Here is a 14445-nt window from a genome sequence, read left to right on the forward strand (position 1 = left end):
CGTGTGCCTACAGGGTCAGGAAGCACCCTGCCGTGTGTGTGCCCGTGCCCTGTGCACACCGCCTGCACTGCATGCTGTTTGTGTAAGCAGGCACTCACTCACTGCTGCTCCTGCCAGCGGGGGGCAGGACGAGGACAGAGCAGAAGGGGCTCCCGGGGGTGTGAGGAGAGAGCCCAGTGCTAGGAGCCCCGTCTGACTCCCCGGAACCTGGGCCCAGCGTCCCAACCTGTGCAGCAAGACGTGTCCACTGAGCATGGGGCATCCCTGAGTGGGGCCTGGGGTCCTTCCGACTCCCACACCCCCTTCCTCACTGGCACAGAGGACATAGGATTCTGGCCTCCCCGAGACCCCAGTCTGAGCAGGAGCACAGCGGGTGGCCTCCTCCGCAGCCCCTGGCCCCTGGCCTTCCGGACACTGCCTGGCTTTGCTTTCTGCCTTCAGCAGCTGATTTACGTGAAAAAGGGATTTTATTTCTGGAACCGCCTCTTGCTTCACCCTCAGCCCCCGTGAGCCCCCGGACAGCTCCGGGCGGACCGCAGCCCCTCGGCTGGTAACCGAATGGGCACGTGCTTCACTGCCGCAGCTCAGAGGGGCCGTTCCCGTCCTCGCCGAAGGCTGCACGGCCCGGGGTCCCCGGGGTGCCTTTTCACTCCGCGGGTAATCTAGTATGTCCGTAACGAGTGCAGTCAATTCACTCTTAGAGCCTCGTAAAATTCGGCCTTCTCGCCATCGGTGCACAGCGCGGCAGGGTCTGCGGGGACAGGGCCCCTCCTGGGCCGGGCGGCCCCACCTGCCCAGCCTCCCCCACGTGCTGATGGTGGGGGCGTGGACGCCAGGGGGCGGGCCGGTCCACCACTCAGGGCTTAAAGAAAGATGGGTAGCTTCTGAGCCTCAGTTTCCTTGTCTGCGAAGTGGGAGGGTTCATGCTGCTTGGACAGAACAAGGCCGCTGGGGGCACAGGAACCACACAGAAAGTATCTGCTGCTACTGTGCTCACAGGGTGACGAGAGCGGCCCCAGGAAGAGCTCCCGGCCTAGGCTCTGGGGGCAGAGGGGTGGACAGGATGACCCCCTCCCCGGGGCTCCCTCCCCCAGGGACCCTGTTCTGGCTCATCCGAGCCCCGTGAGCCCCAGCAGCGGGCGCTCCCCAGAGCCGAGACCAGTGCGTGCCGCACCTGAGCCGCACGCGGCGACCGGGCCGCCAGGGTTTGTTCCCGCCGCGAAGGAGCCCCCTCCGGAGCTCAGACCTCCCGCCTCCTTCCCCAGCACCGCCCTGGGAGGCTCCCGGTGGGCACCACTGTGCTCAGATGTGGGGGAGGGAGATGAAGTTCGTGTCCCAGCGGAGGTGGGGGGCGGTGGGGCCCGGGCTGCAAGTCAGGTTCTCAAACTGGGGTGAGTCACCCCACTGCTTGCGGCCTCGGTCTTTCCGTCCGAAATGAAGACAGGACCACCTGAGAGCGATTTGTGATGCAGTAGTTAGGGAAATCTGCGTGTTCCCGACGCCCCCCCATCCCAGGGCTCCACGTGTGCCCCGGAGTCTCCCAGACGAGAGCACACAGTGCAGGGCGATGTCCGCACAGCGAGAAGCTGTCCGAAGTGGCCATTGAGAGGGCTGGAAAACGGGGCTCCCCGGGGGGCCCAGTCGGTCGAACGCCCACCTTCGGCTCAGGTCATGATCTCCCAGTTCGTGTGTCTGAGCCCCACGTCGGGCTCTGTGCGGACAGTGCTGAGGCTGCTGGAGATCCTCTGTTCCCCTCCCTCCGCCCCTCCCCCACTCACGCTCTGTCTCTCAAAAATATGATGATAAAACGTCAGAAGGGGGGGTCAGAACAACAAGGGGAGGTGACTTCATGCTGTAAAGTATTACGCAGGGCTACAGGCAAATCTGCAAATATCGATGCGGACAGAGCTCAGACACCACAAAGGGAAGGGGAGGGCGGGGAACGAGCTGTCCGCCCCGGTGCCAGGACCACGACGGTCCGGATGCAGACTTGCAGGTGAGTGATGTCGTGCACACACACAGAAGGAGCCTCCGCAGATAGACCGGGGAGGCAGACACTGGAGGAGGGGAGGGGAGGGCAGCTAAGAGCAGGAGAGACGCACACAAACAGGGCCACACAGCGTGGCCGGAGCCGGAGCGAGGACCCGTCGGAGTAGGGGAGCCCGAGGCCCGGTGTGCACGCGAGGGAGCCGCAACAGGTGTAGACGAGTGCTCGGTGCAGGGGAAGCCACGCCTGCTGACGCAGGGTCTGATTGTGATTTCCCGTCCTCGCTGGACCGGCGGCCTCAGTGGCGGAGCCCCGGCTGGTTCCCCCGTCGACCTGTTGCTTCTTAGGTGCCTTGCTGTCTACGGCAGTGTCTGGCTTCCCGTGTTCTGGAGTCTGGTGCATGAGCCACGTTGTGCGTGGGTGCGGTGGTGGACGGTGCTGCAGGATGGGGACGGTCACACCCACCACCGGCGGTCGATTTCCAGCCGGGTCCTAATTCGTGTCTGGTCCACGTATAACTTGAAGCCGGCTGGGCCTGCTCGGGGCCAGTGTCAGCAGTCCTGACGTGGGACAAACACAAACCGCAGCCCCCTGCAGGGCCGAAGAAGGAGGTGCAGTGTCGCTGGCGTCCCCGACCGTGGATGGGGGTGGGGGGGGGTGGGGGGCGGTCGTTCGCCCCAGCGTAGCCTCCTTAAGCACCTCCTCGGAGCAGCTGGTACGTCTCCCCCTCGTCCAGCTGTCGCCCCCTGAAGAACCTGCCCCTCAGCCCCTCCAGCCCCTCCCAGGCCCTGTGATGGGCACCCTGCTTGGTGAGACAGAGAAGCAGGCCGAGCAGCGACCTGACCCTCAGTGGCCTTGCGCTCAAGCCCAGGTGGACATGGCCCCGTTCGGCGGATTCTGTGGGTGTTTGTAGAAAACGCTGAGGATATAGCACTGGAATGTTGACCCCGGAGCCCCCTGTCGGAGGCCGGAACGGGACACACTCTGTGTAACCGCGGAGCCTTGGGCTTGGTCTGCCAGGCTGGGGGCTGCCCTGGCCGGGGGTCCTTGCACGTGGGGTCCAGGGCACCCCCGAGGGCTCATTTGGCCTCTGCAGATGGCAAATGAGACCCTTGGCCACCCAGCGCCTCCTTTACAGACTGCTGTGAGGGTGAGGCCGTGGTCATCCACGTGGCAGAGAACGGGCTCCTGCTGAAGGGTGGGGGCGGGCGGGGTCCTGACCCTGCTGGGGTGGAAAGTGCGAACAGATTACATCAGCAGGAGGAGGGCCGGGGGGGCTGCCGATGCAAGAGCACGGTCCACCAGGCGTCCCGCGTGGCGGGCAGGGCTGGGAGCAGCCACTCTCAGAGCTTCCCTGGAAGGCTCCAGAAAAGAGCATCTGTTTCCGAGGCTGCTTTTGTGAGTGGAGGCGGCCCCCGCGGTGGTGACAACAACCTAGGGACCCGGGAGGAGGGGCCAGGAGTCTCCAGGGACGGAAGGTGCTGCCAGAGGTTCAGGGGAGACCTGGGGGGGCTTCTCTGCCCCGGGGCCGGGGCGGCCCAGTCCACCTGCCATCCGCCAGCAGAGGGCAGCGATGCGGCACCGGGCCAGCCCGGTGTCCCATCGGGGAGCCGGGAGCAGCCGGCCAGGCCCCACAGGCCCCGCAGTACCCACCCCACCAGCCAGAACGTCCGGAAAGGAAATGAGTGTAGCCGGGCGTGCCTGCCTTTCTATGGGCCTGTGTTGGCTCCTGATGACAGCCACTTACCTTTCCAAATGTGTGGACACCAGCTGTCCCGGATCCGGGTCCAGGCCCGGACTGCCTACCTGCCTGGAGCTCTCGGTCTGTCCAGTCGGCGCACGCGTTCTCGGGCAGTGGGTGGCACTGATCTGGGCACCCGTTCACCAGTTCTCGGGGCCGTTGTGCTCGTGGGGCCTGGGAGCCGCGGGGGCTCTGGAGGCAGAAGTGGGACACGCTGTGGACCCACGGTCGGCCTGGAACCCTGCCCGGGACACCGGCCACAGAGCTGGGGGCCCACAGACACCTTCTGGCTCCTGCTTCCCTCCTGCGGGCAGCCAAGGGCAGCGCCTCTGAACGGCTGCTTATTCTTTCTCCAAACACGATGGTTCTTCTGAGGCAGGAAGTTAGTCCCCAGCAGGTAGTCCAGCGGCCCCGACCGTCCCGAAGTGTTTGCTCTGCCCGGAGGCTGGGCCGGAACCTCCTCGCGGGCTGGTAAGGTCCACCCGGCCGGGTGCACTCCCGGCTGGACCGCATGCAGCCCTCGGGGTGAACACCAGGCAGGCCGGGGTCGGGGAAGCACAGAGCCCAGGCGCGGCTGTCCTGAGGCAGGGGCCCATCCAAACGTGGGGCGCGGGCGGTCCAGCCACGGGATGTGTGCACTTCCCACCAACGCGACACCAGCCCTTGACTGCCCTCTCGTCCTCTGCCAGGGGTTTGCGGCGCCTGCACAGAGCGGTGGGGAGGGGTCTCCGTGCCCACCGCAGGGTGCACCTCCCCTGAGTAGGGTGCGTTTGCCTGTGTGTGTGTGTGTGTGTGCACGTGCACACACCCACACACATCCACACGTATACGTCCACATCTGTGCACATCCCCACCCAAACCCATGTGCACATACCCCCACCTGTACACTTGGACACATACTTGCACACACATGCTTAAAAACACCTGCGCACAGGTATACACACGGACACACAACCACACACACGCATGCGTACATATTCTCATATACACGCATACACACACATCCACACACCTGTACGCACCTGTTCACCCACACTTGCGCGCGCGCGCGCGCGCACACACACACGGCAGTGCCAGGAAATCACAGGTCCCTACAAACTGCAGTCACTGTTGCTGCTGTAAGCCAAGGGCCCCAGGGAGGCTCTCAGGCCCGGTGTGGCCCCCCCCCCCCCCACCGAGGCAGGTTTATTGCCTTTCGGTGGCCATTCACCCCCACAGCCCAGGTGGCCAAACCTGGACTCTCTGCGGGGGCCCAGGCCTCTGGCCGTGCCCCGCCTGCAGGGAAGGGTGAGGGCAGCCTGGCACAGCGGGCAGAGCACAGGCCAGCAACCCAAACCTGCGGACCGCCCACAGCGAACCTTCACTTCCGTTCCTTCACGGACAAGCTGGGTTGCACAGCACACCTCCGAGGGCACCTGCGGGTCCACAGACCGGCTGTGGATGAAGCCACGAGCTCACTGCCCGTCCGGCCAGCACGCACTGCTGTTCCCATCCCCACCAGACCCCAGGAACGGGGAGGGTCTGCAGGAATCCATTCACGCTTTTCCGGGGGGGCGGGGGGGGGACCAGTGGCACACCGGTGAACAGCTGTGGCTCTGTGTCCCTGGGGCTTCTGAAATTCCGTCTTCTGGAGTCAGCGCTGCCGTCTGGTTCCGGGATCCAGAGCTCCCGGGACTGGGGGACTTTCAGAGCTTCTGGCGAAGCTGCCCTGGGGAGTTTGGATGGAGGGCCTTTGGAGGCCCTGCTTTTGTTGGCTGGGACACCAGTCAGAAGGACCCACATGTGGGTCGTACAAGATGCAGGTTTCAGCTCAAACGAGGAAAAACGTTTTCACGGACAGCACCATCCAAAGACAGAAGAACTCTGGCCCGAGCTGCTGGGCACCCTGTCCTTGGATGGAATCAACCAGGAGGTGCAGGCCACTTGATGAGAATCCTGCGGATGGATTCAAAGACCCAAGTGGGTGTGGGGACTGGATACGCACGGAGACCTCCGGTGGCTCCACCTGGGTCCAGTTTCCCACAGAGGGGCTGATGGAGTAAGGACTGAGGCTAGCCGGTGGGGGGTCACGTAACGCACCTTTTCCCCCAGGAGGCGAGGGTGGGGCAGGGAGGGTGGGTGCCTGGCTGTGGATTCCTCACAAGTTGCCGAGGGCTTGTTTTCAGGGCAGGGCCTGGCGGGTGGAGAAGCCCTGAGGACCAGCGACCCCGACCTTTCCCGCTGCAGGGGGCAGGATGGCATTGCCCTGTGACCAGAGCTGGAGGGCCGGGGACCCAGCCCAGCCCTTCCCGGGCTGCCAGCCAGGCTCTGCTGCCTGGGGCTGGGCTGGCCTGCAGAGCCCTGGCTGCGAAGCCTCCAACCGGCCTGCTCGCCAGAACGTCTGCAGCCCGGCGTGGGCACGCGGAAGGGCCGCTGCCCGCCCCCCACTCCAGACTGCTGCAAGCGGACTGGCGTGTGCCGCTCGCGTTCCTGCGGAGTTAAAGGCACTGAAGTCCCTCCCCGTCCCAGGCGGGTCAGACCCTGGAGATGACCCCGGACGCCAGCGTGGGGGCTGACGGAGGGCCCCAATCCTCCGGTGACAAACCCCCCCTCCCCCGGTCCCACCTCCCTGTCCTCTCCTCTCTCGGTACCCCTCCCGCGCGGGGCCCTGGGTCTCCAGGCTTCTCTGATCTCCCCCTGCCCCCGGGGGTGCCTCCCCGGCGGCGCCGCGCCCCCGCGCGCACCGCAGGGCCTGCCCGCGTCTGCGCCCCTCGCGCGCTGCGGTGTCCGGAGCCGGAGCCGGGTGGGGGTGCGGGCCCGCGGGGGCGGCGTCGGGCGCCTTCCTCCGCCAGTCCCTCCCCGGCGGCCGCCGCTCGGCGCCTTTAAGGCAGCGGGAGGGAGCGGCGAGGCGGCGGCTGCGGCGGCCGAGGCGCGCGGGGCGGGGGCGCGGGGCGCGGCGCGCGGAGTCCGCTCGGGGCCGGAGGAGGCTCGGCGGCCGGGGCCGGGCCGGGAGCGGCGAGGAGCGCGCGCGGCGCAGCCGGAGCCCGCCGCCCGGGACATGGCCAAGGCGGGCCGCGCAGGTGAGGGCGGGCGCGGGGAGGGCAGGGCCGGCGGCCCGGGGGAGGAACCCGCGCGCGGCCCAGGTGAGCCCCCGCGCAGGTGGGCGGAGGTTCCGGGAGGGCCGGGCCCCGCGCGCCCCGCGCGTCCTTCCTGCGCCCCCCGGTCCCTGGAGGGGCGCCGCGGGCGGCGGTGGGGGGGGGCCGGGGCTGCGGCTGCCGGGTCCCGTCCGGCCGCCACCCCCCCTCAGCTCTCCGGGCAGCCCCGGAGCGCGGGCACCGGAGGGGCCGTCTTGAGGCCACCGCTCCCTCCCGCGCCCCCAGCGTCAGCCCGGACGCGCCCCCCCACCCCCACCCCCAGTGCCGCCGCTCGCTCCATCCGGGACGCGGCAACCTCCCCCCCCCCTCCCCCCGCGCCACCCAGCTCAGTCAGGAGACCCAGATTTCTTCTGGGGAAGGAGGGGTACTGCGCGCCGCACCGCTAGGGAGCCGTCCCGCCCCCTCCCCCACCGACCCCGGACGCAGAGCCGCAGGTGCGAAGGTCTGCGGGTCTGCAGGCCTGCCTCCCTTGGGGTCCCGCGGGCTCTGCGCTCCCCCGGGCGCGGGCATTGAGGCCAGCGGGGTGAGGGAGTGGGCGTCAGTCATTCGTTCTTCCTGCATTCATTCATTCAGCCAGGCGTTAATTCCCCAGCGTCCTGCGTGCCAGACCCGAGCTGGGCGCGGGGGGTCAGGACGGCCACCCGGCTCTGCCCCGTCTGCACGGTCTGGGCCTGGTGGCGCCCCCAGAGGCCCCGGGGGGAGGACAGACCACCAGGCTGGCGCACAGTGGCGACACTGGCGTGTGTAAATGCACCGTGAACTCACCCCTGGCCTGTGACCCTGGCAGGTGCGGTGCTATCCCTGGGGACCCGGCCTTGGTCTGGCACGAACCCCACCCCTCTACCCACAAGCAGTGGCCGTGATGGAATGAGTGTGAATTCGCCCGTACGCACACTCGGGCGAACACCCTGGTCCGTGTGCACATCCACTGCCGTCCCACGGGTGCTGCTCGGAACCTTGGGCCGGTCCGGACCCCCCCTGTACGCACGCTGGGCGTGCGATTTAGGGCCCGGAGGAGTCCTGCCAGGGTGGGGCTGGCTGAGTGAGACGCATCTAAACACCCCTTTCTCACTTCCCTCCCTTTCCCCTCCTGGAAAAGGCTGTCTCCCTCTTCCTCCTCCAGGAGCCTGGGGCCTTACCCACCCCCTCGCCTCCCAAAGGGCACATGGCAGGGTGTGTGTCCCGCCCGCCGCCCCGCTCCGCGTGTGCGTGCACAGCCCTGCACAAACCACCTGCCGGGTACAGTCACCATGGTAGAGGCTAACTGTGCCACCAGAACTGGGTTCCGGGCAACATGCACAGTGATCCCGGGAGGGTGGAGATGGTCCTGGCCCCCCTTTAAGGCATCTGGAAGCAGATCCTCAGAGAAGCTCTCCCTCCAGGTGGCCCAGAGGGTCTGGGCAGAGCCTGGGCACCCAGCCAGGTCTGCCGGACTCTAAGGGTGCTGAGTGACAGGCTTTCTCCATCACTGCCCCGTCAGGCCACCCCCACACCAACGGTCTGGGGTGCAGTCTGGCCCCTCTACTGTGGCCTGTGGGTCGTTTGGCTCCCCAGCTGCCAGTCCGTGGGCATTTGTTCAGTGCCAGGTGATAACTGCCCCAAGCGTCTGTGCCTCGTGCGGCTCTAACATCTCGTCTTTTCTGGGGCATTCTGTGTTCGGCCCTTCCCTTCAGGGCAGCCCTGACCCCTCCTCTGTGGATCCCGTGCCCGTACTCGGCCACCGCTCCAAGGAGCCTTTTCGGGATTGAGCCAGCGAGATGGGGTTACGCCTCCTTTTCTCAATCTTTGTGGGTTACTTTGCATTCTGTCAACGTGCCTTCTCTTTAGGCTCTAAGCCTACTGACCTGAAAACAGCTTCCGGTAACATGTGTACGGGACCCACGGTGGCAAAGCCCGTGTGGAATGACCGGTGAGCTTTAGAACAGAGGCGTCCTTGCGGGGGGGGGGGGTGTCCCTCTCTGCACAGCTGGAGACACTAGGGCCCAAGGAGGGGACATAACAGAGAGGGTTGGCTGTTCGGGCAGCCAGATGGGCAGACTGGTGATCAGAAATGATCAGGCCTTCACTCTGGGGTGCCATTAGAACCAAGGGTGGCTGAAGGTGGGGGTGCAAGGCCTATAAGGGTATGTTCTGTGGCCTAGGAGACATTTCCTCTGAAAACTGGCCAAGGGACCACCTAGCGAGGTTTGGGCCCCAGAGCCACCACAGTGCGTGACTCCGGGATCATCGTATTGTAGTCCAGTGAATGGTGTCCCTGGGCTTGTGCAGTGTACCGCCTGAGCAGCCAGCCATGGCACCGTCAGCTATATCAGACAGGCGCCGAAGGGAGGCAGTAAAAGGACTTTCACTTGGTCGGGAGGACCCAGGTGCAGGAAAACATGCTGCGAGGTTCCAGAAAGGATTGGATAAATTACAGGGTGTGGATCTCAAACGGGTTACTACTAGTTCCCAGCGTCTGGGAGATTTCAGTCACCCAGCCCAGAAGTGTTGTGCCCTGTGTCCGGTCTTGAGGGGAGGGAGGGCCCTGTGGGAGCTCCAGGTCCAGTGGACTAGGGCGGGGGTGGGCGAGGCCTCCCTGGGGGGACAGCTGTTCACACCCAGGCCTACCTGTGGTCATCCTCCAGTGTGGTACAGACCGGAAGAAACTAGGGGTGGTTCGAAACAGGGAGGGCTGGCTCTCTCTAGGAGCCGCGCCTCAGAAGCTGGCCGATTTGGGCAGGAAGGTGGCGAGGGGCAGGCCTTGGGTCAGCTAGGGGCTGGACGAGGAAGATTTTCCCGTGGAGGGGCCAAGGTAGGGTGGAGGTAGGGAGGGTGGCAGAGGGGTCCTGAGGTGGGGGAGAACGGTCTGGTCCTGCACGGAGGCCCTGGAGGGCGTGTGGGGCAGGGCTGGGGTGCTGGAGGGGTGCATGGGGAGGGGCGAGGCTGGAGAGAACTCTGGACAGAGAACAGCATGGGAGGCGGGGCGGGGTGGCGAGGTAGTCCCTCTGCCTGCTTCGAGGGCGGCTCAGACCCGCGTGGCAGAACCCACTCTGTTGGGAAGGGCTGGTTCGGCTTCCTGCCCTTGCCCCCCCCCCCCCCACTCCCAGTGCCCCAGCGGTTTGGGACCTCTCAGCTGGGCAGGGCCAAGGCGGGTAGGGAGGGGGGGGGGGGGCTGCTGGGCCTTCCAGGCTGGAGGAACCAGTTTATTTGCTCCCAGGAGCTGGCCGTGTTCTGAGGGCCTGTGGGCTGGATTGCATCAAACCCGTACTCTGGGGGGGTGGGGGTGGGGGGCGAGCACTGATCGTCCAGTGGCAGGGACAGGGGGACACTCCCAGATCCTCCTGTCCAGAGCCCTCGGCAGGCCCGGCCAGGCCACCGAAAGGTGGTGGCACGCCGGGCCTCGAACCTGCATCTCCAGAGTCTTGGTTCGGACCTTGTTCCGCCGTCCCCCAGCTTGTCACCATCTCCAAGCCAGGCAGCGTCCTGGGCCCCCCTGCTGCAGCCGTGGCCAGATCTCTCGGAGGAGGGTGGGATTCTCAGCACTCTGGGACTCAAGGGGCCAGTCTGAGGAACCCCCAGGCCTCGGGCGCTAGGATGGCTCGTAGGTGTCCGGGAAGGGCATGGCATTCTGCAAGGAGGTTGCGGATTCGTTCGGAGGAAACGCTGGGTCCAAATCAGAAGCCAGCGTCCCAACTCACGGCTTGTCTAAAACTTTGTCTCTGAGACGCCTTCCCTGCAGTGGTCGGAGTGCTGGAGCTCTGGCGGGTCTCCTGCCCTCTGCGGAGCCACCTGTCCCGGTGGCTCACCGGCGGCCCGGCAGGCCCCAGCTAGAGACCCTTTGCTGCCCCGGGGTCTGGGCCCAAGCCCCTGTCGCAGCAGGAGGCCCCTGTTTGCGAGGCAGTTGTTCGGGGTTCGCGGGTGGGACACAGAGTGTGAGCCCACGGCTAGACACCCCTGGCTGGGGCCACGTCGGATGGGCCGGGAGGTGTGACGTGTGTCGTGGACGTCGTAGCCTGTTGTGATGGTTCCCCCCCAGGAGAAGTCTGGAGGTGGCCGCCCCCGCCTGTTAATCATGTGCGGGGGGGGGGGGGGGGGGAACCGAGGCCAGAAAGGCACGGGGTCGCCCGGAGACCCATGGGGCTCCGAGTATGGGGATGTCCCGTGGAGCCCAGGCGTGGGGGTGGGAGGCGCGGGGTCGGTGGGCACAGCCTGGCTCGTGATGTCGGCTGCCGTCCCCAGCATGCTTCCACCGGGCGGCTCGACAGCGTTTCTTTCGATGAGGGTTGCTGTGGCTCCCATTCCATGGATGAGAAAACGGAGGCCCAGAAAGATCGAGGGTCTGGTTGTAGACTCCCGTGAAGTGAGAGGCAGAGCTGGAGGCGGGACTCGGGTCTCGTCTGTTCTCGGATTCGCCATTCCTAGCGGGGAAGCTGTGCCACGGAGAAGACGCTGGTTGATCTTGAACCGTCTCTCGGTTTCCTCATCGGTGAGGGGGCAGGAGGAGGAGAGCTCGGGGGCCAGGACCAGCCCCCTCCTCGCTGGTTTGTGCCTTGGGGGCCCCCTCCCCCCTCTTCTGTCTCCCAGGGACCCCCAGAGGTGTGGGGGGCAGGGCAGAGGACAGAGAGAGCACATGCCTCTGGGGGGCCTGGCCTGCCCATCACCAGATCTGCAGCTGGGCTGGGGAGGGGGCAGCCGGTCCCCCACCTAAGGGCTGCAGTGGGAGGGGGCCGAAAGCATAGCAAGTTAGTTTGGAAGCCACGTGAGATCCCAGCACCACCCCTCCCCCCCCCCCCGCCACGCGCCCTTGAGCTCTCTCTACTCCCCGTTTTAAAATTCTTGTTTTCTAAAGAGAAAGAAAATGCTACATTGCAACCCCTTTTGCAAAGGAAGGAGCCGTAGTGAGTCACTCCGGAGGTAAAGCCACCTCCAGGGCCCCACGCCCGCCCGCCCCCCTGCACAGCTGTGTGGCCACAGTCCCCGGGGTACACGTGTGGGTGGGGGGAGCCTCCTGCCTGTAAGCGGCTCCGGGGTGGGAGCAGGGGCCCTGCCGCGGCACCCGCCCCCCGCCTCCAGGCTCTTCCGGGGCTGCATTTACGAGGTTCACTCTCCAGCGGCCTGAGAGCCCCCTTGCGCCTGTTGGCTCGGCCTGAGGCCGAGGTGGCCTGTCTGGGGGGCGAATTCAGGCCCCGGGGCGGGGGGCGCGGGGGCTCAGTGTGCGTGGTCAGGGCCGGCGGGGACAGGTGCTCCCTGGGCTTCTTGGTGCGACTCTTCCCCAGGCCGGAGTGCCGCAGAGCAGAGCGCGGGGCTGACCCTCCAGGGGAAGGTGCCCGCGGGGTGTCTGGAGCCTGCCTTCCTTGGAGAGGGCCCCCCCCCCCCCGTTTGTTTGCAGAACTGCGCGGGGCGGGCCGGCGAGGAGGTGTTCCCTTCCCAGATGACCCGTTATTCTGGAAGGGAGGGAAGGTAGCAGCCTGTCAGCCGGGTTGCTGAACAAGGGTTGGAAGCAAAAATAGATGTGGCGGAGCAGAGAGGCCTCTTCGGAGGCGCCTGCCGCCGGGGCCCATGCGCTGGGCGCCCCGTGTGTGCCCTGCTCAGGGAGAGACCTAGGTGTGTGGGATGTGGGGTGAGCCCGCAGGGGCAGCAGCTGTCCGCGAGCCTGTCCCTGGAGGCTTGCGGCATCCGCGGCGGGCTGCCTGTCATCACACGCACACCTCTGACCTCTGACCTGCTGTGCACCTGCTCCAGCCGGTCCAGATCTGCGTCGTCCTCCTCCTCCTCCTCCTCCCCCTCCTCCTCCTCCTCCCCCTCCTCCTCCTCCTCCTCCTCCTCCTCCTCCTCCTCCTCCTCCTCCTCCTCTCCTCCTCCTCCTCCTCCGTGGCCTGAGGCTTCCCTCTCCTGCCCTCACCCCCCTCCCTCCCTGGGGAGGCTGGTCCCCGCTGAGCAACTCTGGAGTCATCCCTGGTGGTAAAAGAGCTATTTTCAGCCTTCCCATTACTGCCCAGTGTGCAGGGGGTGTCTATCCCTTGTTGGCTCTTCGTTTCCTTTGCGTGCAGTGTCGTCTGGAGCAGCAAGAGCCTCGCGCAGCCCCCAGGGTCCCCACCGCGGCTCCTGGGGCTGCGGATCGGCACCCGATGGGGGGCCTGCCCGGCAGAGGCGGCCTGGGGCCCCACCCTGCTGGGTAGCAGCCTGGGAGCTGCAGGTGGTAAGTGCCCACCTGGGGTCACCGTGACCCTTTCCCCTCCCTGCTCCTTGCTTCGGGCTCACGGTAGGTAGCCTGTGGTGCCCTTCGAAAACCCAGGCCGGCTCAGCGAGGTGGGGGTCTCCGCAGCATCCTCCGCGGCCCGGGCCTCTGTTTCCCGCTCCCTGCAGGGGCTCCTGGGGGGGACTGGCAGGAGGGCCCCCCGCCCCATCTCCTGTCCCCCACCCGCCCTCCTGAGGAGCCCTCGTGGCAGGTGCTATGGGAGCTCCCCTCAGTGGGAGGGGCAAGAAGCCGGTGGGACAGAGGGGGGCGTCTGGGGACCACTGCTTCCACCGGGAGGTCAACTTGTACTTGTGAAAAGTACAACACATAGCCAAAGCTATCAATCACTAATTGCCTCCGGAGTAACGTGATTAACGGGCATTTAAATGCTATATTTATGAGGTTGCCCGCAGATCTTCAAGAAGCGTATTTTTTCAAAGTAACTGGTTTGGCCAGCCGTGTCCTGTTGGGAGACGGAGATCCTAACCCCGCTCTGGCCCGCGCCTGGGAACGGGGGTGTGACGGCGGCCAGGCCAGCTTCCTCCATGCGGCTCTCAGCTGCAGGTGGGGGTCCCTGCCCCTCCTTGTTGGGCTCACGGGCCGTGTGGGTCCCTGGCTGCACAGAGGAGATGCCCCTTGATGGTTCCCCGGGGGCTGGCGTGGCCGGAGTCAGGGGAAGGCGGTGCGAGTGCGTTTGCTCGGTGGTGCCCGATTGGCAGCTGGCTCTGTGACCAGGCAAGGAGAGGGGGCCGTGGCCTGCCGTGTGGCCGGGTCATGGCCGCATCTGTGCTCAGGGCCGTGGTTCCATACGTGGGCTGCTGCAGGTGCGGGCTGTGGTTGGGGCCAGGTTGCGTCGTGGCTGGTCTCAGGCTCACTCTGGACTCCTGGCATGGAGCTGCCTGGTCCACCAGAAGCTGGACTCCTTCCGGGCCCTCCAGGATCTGGGCTCCGGGTACCCGGAGCCCCAGCAGACAGGCCCTCCCAGGGCTCCCCGCGTGTCCCCGAAACAGCTCAGCCCCATAAGCTCATCAGTGGCGCATACAGCAGTTTGGGACATGTTTCCATAGCAACCAACCCCCAGCCAGCATTGGTTTCCTTCGATGATGCTTTTTTTCTGGAAGCAGCTTCTCCGAGCCTCTCGGTCCCTCCCTAGTGTCCCCACAGCCCCGTGAGGTCTGCCCTGGATTGGTCTGCTTCCCAGACTCATCCTGACCCCAGGGGGGGCCTGAGGACAGGCCGGGGAGGGGGGGATGCTCCCCCGAGAGGCCCACCCCCGTGGTCTCCCCTGAAGTGGGCCGGGAGAAGCTATGGGCCTGTGGGGGCCGCACCAGGTATCTGCCCCAGGGAACCCACAGCCCAGGGACAG

At 66.2% G+C, this 14445-nt stretch overlaps 1 protein-coding gene across 4 annotated transcripts in view; it reads left to right on the forward strand.

Annotated features, from left to right (window-relative positions):
* Nucleotides 1-6239: 6239 nt before the first annotated feature.
* PITPNM3 (PITPNM family member 3) overlaps nt 6240-14445 on the forward strand; it is a 70172-nt gene continuing 61966 nt past the window's right edge. For 2 of the 4 annotated variants that reach the window (XM_053212613.1, XM_053212615.1), the window contains exon 1: nt 6240-6303. In XM_053212613.1, coding sequence (XP_053068588.1) covers nt 6255-6303 — 49 coding nt within the window. In that variant the 5' untranslated portion in view covers nt 6240-6254. Of the gene's footprint in view, nt 6304-6635; nt 6788-14445 lie in introns of those variants that run through there. The other 2 variants (XM_027047413.2, XM_027047414.2) reach the window with 1 other exon arrangement.

This window comes from Acinonyx jubatus, chromosome E1 (genome assembly GCF_027475565.1).
Source record: "Acinonyx jubatus isolate Ajub_Pintada_27869175 chromosome E1, VMU_Ajub_asm_v1.0, whole genome shotgun sequence".
In the NCBI taxonomy this organism is placed as follows: Eukaryota; Metazoa; Chordata; class Mammalia; order Carnivora; family Felidae; genus Acinonyx; species Acinonyx jubatus.